This window comes from Limulus polyphemus, unplaced genomic scaffold (genome assembly GCF_000517525.1).
Source record: "Limulus polyphemus unplaced genomic scaffold, Limulus_polyphemus-2.1.2 Scaffold880, whole genome shotgun sequence".
Taxonomy (NCBI): domain Eukaryota; kingdom Metazoa; phylum Arthropoda; class Merostomata; order Xiphosura; family Limulidae; genus Limulus; species Limulus polyphemus.
The window spans coordinates 94,769-100,451 of NW_013666490.1; the positions used below are offsets into that span (position 1 = coordinate 94,769).

A 5,683-nucleotide genomic window follows, 5' to 3' on the forward strand; every position below is an offset into this window, starting at 1 on the left:
CACACAAGTCGATCGTATGAAGACTAGTAAAAGAGTTGTTAGAAACACACAAGTTGATCGTATGAAGACTAGTAAAAGAGTTGTTAGAAACACACAAGTTGATCGTATAAAGACTAGTAACGAGCTGTTAGAAACACACAAGTCGATCATATAAAGACTAGTAAAGAGTTTTGCTTCTAACAACTCTTTACTAGTCTTTATATGATCGACTTGTGTGTTTCTAACAACTCTTTACTAGTTGTTACATGATCAACTTGTGTGTTTCTAACCATAAGCTATAGTTGTTCAAAAGTAAAACAATAATTTAGGTATTCATTACATAAGCCGTGATTACCCAGAAGTAAGACAACGTTTTAATTAATCACTACATAAGCCATACTTTTCCAGAAATAAAACAGTATTTTAGATATTCATTACGTAAGCCATAATTACCAGAAGTAAAACAATATTTTTATATATCTATTACATAAGCCATAGTTGTAAAACAGAAGTAAAACAATATGTTTAGTCATTTTTCATCAGACACGGAACGTTTGTCCAGAAGTAAAACAATATTTTTATTTATTCATTACATGAACCATAGTTGTTGAAAAATTAAAATAATGTTCTCATTATTTATTATATAGATCATATATGTACAGAACTGAAGCAATATTTATTTAGTTATTTGTTACGAAAACCATAGTTTTCTAGAAAAAAAGCAATACTTTATTAATTGAGACCATACATGTTCTGAAATATTTCTTTAGTTATTTACTATATAAGTTATAGTTGCCCAGATATAAAAATAATATTTTTTTACTTATTCAATACACAGCCTAGAGATAACGGTATTCTGGCTAACTCATAATCTTTCTTGAATTATGATAATACTCTATCGCCAGAATCTGAGGTATGCTCATTAACACAGAAAAATAACTTTTTATTCTACATTATATTCTATTTTATTCACAAGCTTACAGGCAATTCCAATAAACGTCTTCAGGTATGTCAATTTACAATGTAAATGACAAGCACCTATGATTTTTTAAAGCTAAGTCACAAAGTTAGCGTGCCGGGCTGTGGATCGAAAGGTACAAAGGTACGTGAAATGCCGCTGAACACACTGAGAATTTTCAACTACTGGAACAGTATAATAGAGACAGTAAATCACTCTATTCGGTTAAGAGTACCCGTGAATATTGTGGGTTCTGCTGACTGGTTTCGTCTTTCCTGATTAGCTTTGAAGATTAAGGATGGTTAAACTTAAACCTTGGGGACTCTGACCTGCTCGTTTAGCTCCTGTGTGTATTGCATAAAATGCATTTTCAATTTGAAAATACCAACCATAAAATTAAACAAGAAAGCTACTGACTTTTTTAATGTATTAACTTAAAATAAAATGAAAGAATAATGTGAAATATTAAGTTTAAATGTGAGAGTAACTAGAAGAATGTAAACAATTTATTCGCTGAGGGTTGAATGATTTATCATAGAGAAAAGTAAATATATAAATTGAAAAGAAAGGTGAAAGGCTCAGAACAAGTTTCTATTTGTTAAATAATCGCAGTTATTTGTCGTCAGGAAATTGAAACTTAATAAATTTTAACAGACATAATTCCCTGGCTATTATTAACATATATAAACAATATTTATTTGCTAATATGCCAGTTTCGATTTAGGAACAATTCACCAAACACTAATCATGGCTGCTTTTGAAAAGGAATGATTCATTCTGAATAATTACACTACAGTTTGTTATACACTTGAACTTACAAAGTAACAATTCTTTCTGGTTTAAAAACCTGTTTATGTTGAAGTGCAAATTAGAGATAACGCAGAACTAAACTTTGAATTAATGTTTCTTACACTTCTATACTATTACATACACTGCGTACCTCGAATGTGAACACAACGAAACTTTGGTTGACAGCATATTTTCATTCTATTATCATATCAATTCTAGTTCATTTATAAATGTCTAGGGGGCTAAATCGAATTCAAAAAATAAGAATATAATTCCAGAATTTTCTCTCATCTCACCATCAGTTAGCTTAAATGTTCTGCTTTATTGTACTTTCGCATATCATGCAAATTTATTCAGGGCTGTTTATAACTGCCAGTTGGACGTGATTGGCCAATCGGTAAATGTACGCTAATTAAAAATGAGATTAAATTAATAATTGAAAGCGTATAATATGAGCCTGCGTGCATCTTGTTTCAAAGAAAACGGTTTTAAGCCTGGTCGTAAGCATACATCTATAAAGGGGAGTGCGGGCGTTGGCAGAAATCTATAAAGAGGGTATAAAGAAAGTCATATTGAGAGGAGTATGACCCTTCGGAAAAATGTTTGTGATTTTAATTAAACATGGTGTACTTTGATGGTATCTATAGCTATTTTATACATATATGGGTAACCTTTAGGGGTTGCAATCGCACCTTACGCACCCCCATTTCCACCCCTGCCTATTCAAATGATAAGGTCAATTTCGGATCATTCAGTTTTCTTTGAATATAGACATTTCCATTGCAATAAATTTCTGTGCTACACTAACCGTATTAGAAAGTAAGATTTACTCGTTCCCTAGTAATGAATTGCCCATCGAAGAGTAAGTAGACTTGTACTAAAAGCTCAGTTGACGCATCGAAATTAAAGTCAATCATATCTAATTGTCTCATTTTTCACACTTTTGTTAGGGTTAACGGCTAGTGAAGAAACGAGTGTTACTATTACTACTTTTGACGCTCGTTGGGTAAGTGCAATAGCAAGCTTACGTCTCATAATATGTTAATAGTTACACTAAGTCCCTCTGGTTCTTTGGTAACGTCAGAGAAACCCCATAAGTAACAAAGAAAAATTAGCCTGTTTCTGGCTTGACGCTTCTCCGGAAACTCTAGAAGAAACATCGTCGTTGGTTCGTGAGTACGCTAGACAGGGACAACCAGTGGGGAGCACGAGGCTCAAGGTGGACACTTGTGTTAAGATGACACCCGTGGTGCTGAAAAATTGCAGCCGTGTGATTGGTGTAGCTTTCTTACCACGCCTGCTCAGGTAGTGAGGTCCAAATTCTAGGAGAGAGCGCCCACATCCTGCATTCGATCTATATAACGCGCCTCTCTATCTCTCTTCGGAGAGCTAACACAACGAGACGCCCGGCATTTCCCCGAGTTTCTTTAGCCATTCATTTTTCAGAGCAGTTACAGCAATGAGTCCTAGCAGACGCGTACTGTCAGTAGCATTTCTTCTGCTATTATTCATGTATCTTCCTCGGACAGCTCTCTCTCGGTCGGTCACTTCATCTTATCACCCGCCGGACAATGGAAACGACACGAATGCTTTAAACAAGCTTTTGCAAGTGTTCGGAATGGAGCATCCAGGTCGACGCGAGCGACATGCTGCTCCTCCGCAGTTCATGCTTGACCTGTATAACGCCATAGCGGACAGTAGAGGAGAAGTCACAAGAACAGCTAATCCATACAGTGCAAAGATCATCCGCAGTTTCCCCGATAAAGGTGAGAATAACCCCTTTTTCTATTAATATCCATCTAAATGTTCACGTTAATGTCCAAAAATATCAGTTACTATCAATGATAATATCTTACTATCTATCAGAGAGTTGATGCAATTATACAAATGTAATGAAACGTTCACGTAAACTTCAATATTTAATTATTCCCTACTCTTTAATTTTCTTTCCTCTTATTTGCTAAACATGTGTTTCAAAGGCTTGAGTCCAAAACTATACAAAAGATAACTAAATTGCGTGTCGTTTGACCTTAAACATTTCTAATTATTCATGTTCGCTTTTCGATTTAAAAAACAACATTTGACCTTGAAATAGTATTCAAGTAACTTTGTTTCAGTGGTGAACTTTGCGACATTATTTCTACGGAAGACATTTTTATTAAAAGAAGAAACACAAGGATAATGTTGTTGCATCTTAACAGGTTAACAATATATAAAGTACAACCTCAGTACGAATAGCTTTTAACGTGTGGTTTTAATACATTTTAAAAACAGGACGCGGCCTACACTTGTTGCCTAGCAACGTTATATTTCTCTTGTACTACAAGCAGTAGGTGTTCATATGGTCTCTTAGAGCTTATGTTTCTGTAAATATGATCATAAGCTTTACTGGTGTTATGGTACGGTTATTTGTTATCAAAGCTCTCTGTATGTGGTGTGGATGTTGTACGTGTGGGGTGCTTCGATCTTTACGTAACTTCCGGTTGTTTGGTACATGTAAAAAACTTTTGTACGAGACTAACTTGAGCTACACAGTTTCTAAGCCGTTCTTGTTAAACGAAAACAATCAAACAAACAAAAAGAAACAAGAATATGTTTGCTGTAAAACTGTGAAAATGTCTATTTTGGAATTCGTTTTAGCTGCAGGTTTGTAGTGCTATCGAAGTCTTTATATTTCACAATATAGCACATTTTACAGAAGTTGCAATTTAAGCTTTGCTATAACACTTTCTGAAATAAACACCACTTTTGGCAAATTTGCCTTTGTATGTGCACACACACACACACACACATATATATCTATGAATTAGACAAATGGGCTGGACGTGGCCTAGTGGACAGTGTTTTCGATTTATGAATCCGAGGGTTTATGGCTCTCAGCCCGTTGAAGCAAAAACACGCTTGACATGCTTGCGTGGGCATTAAGAATGAACTATCAAATTCCTCTATTCAGTTACACCAGAGCACTTCAAAAATGGTAGTAGGTGATACTGGGTAGCTGCATTCAGTCTAATTAAAAATTAGGGACGACTATGCGCAATTAGCCCTGTGTATATCTTTGCGTGAAAAATTCTGAAACAAACAAACGATTTAGATAAACGTTGTTTAATTAAGTATTCATACTCCAAGAGAATCGTCTTACTTTTATCCTTCAATGGGAATACGTTCTGAGAAAAACAAATAACCTTTGAACTTTGTATTCGCTAAAATAATTAATGAGAGAAAAATATTTTTAGATAAAGAGATATTTTTGGATAACATATGGTATGTTTATATGTTATACTTCATTCCCTGTTATATATGAGTTACCGCTCATATTTCTTTTAGATGCGTTCTGTTTTAAAATGTATAAATCAACAAGATCTACATAGGCTAAATTTGATTCCAGTGGAGTAACAAAGAGCTTGAAAATATTATAGCATTTTGAAGCCGTTTAATCTATAAAAAAACACAAACACATTATTTTTGCACGCCCTGAAACGTCATGATTTGAAATTTTATCCAACTCTTAATATTCTCGTCGAATGGTGTTTATTTTATAGAGAGTAATGGATTCTTGTTTCCAGGTGCGAGTGTTGAGTTTTAAAAGATAACACTTTGAGAGTTATTGAGGCTATTACTTGGAATGTGACTGAAAGAGTAATGCAGTTGATTACGTCATTTAATTATCAATTGAAAACGTACTCGACCTAGTCTTAAAATTAATTATGGTGTTTCTGCGTTTAAATGTATAAAGAAAATCAAACAGGTTTAAGATCTCAGATCAGGAAAGATCCTATATAAATTAAGCAAGTCTTTAGATACTCTTCTTAAACATAAGCTATAGTTGTTAAATATAAAACAATATTTTAGTTATTCATTATATTTTAGTTATTCATTTTGTTTTATATTTAACAACTATAGCTTATGTAATAAATAACTAAAATATTGTTTTATATTTACCAACTACAGCTTGTG

General features: G+C 33.8%; 1 protein-coding gene across 2 annotated transcripts in view; it reads left to right on the forward strand.

Moving 5' to 3' along the window:
* Positions 1-2,445: 2,445 nt before the first annotated feature.
* Positions 2,446-5,683, forward strand: part of LOC106461012 (bone morphogenetic protein 2-like) — a 59,985-nt gene continuing 56,747 nt past the window's right edge. For both annotated transcript variants that reach the window (XM_022387818.1, XM_022387819.1), the window contains exon 1: positions 2,446-3,492. In XM_022387818.1, the coding sequence (XP_022243526.1) occupies positions 3,186-3,492 (307 nt within the window). In that variant the 5' untranslated portion in view covers positions 2,446-3,185. The remainder of the gene's footprint in view (positions 3,493-5,683) is intronic.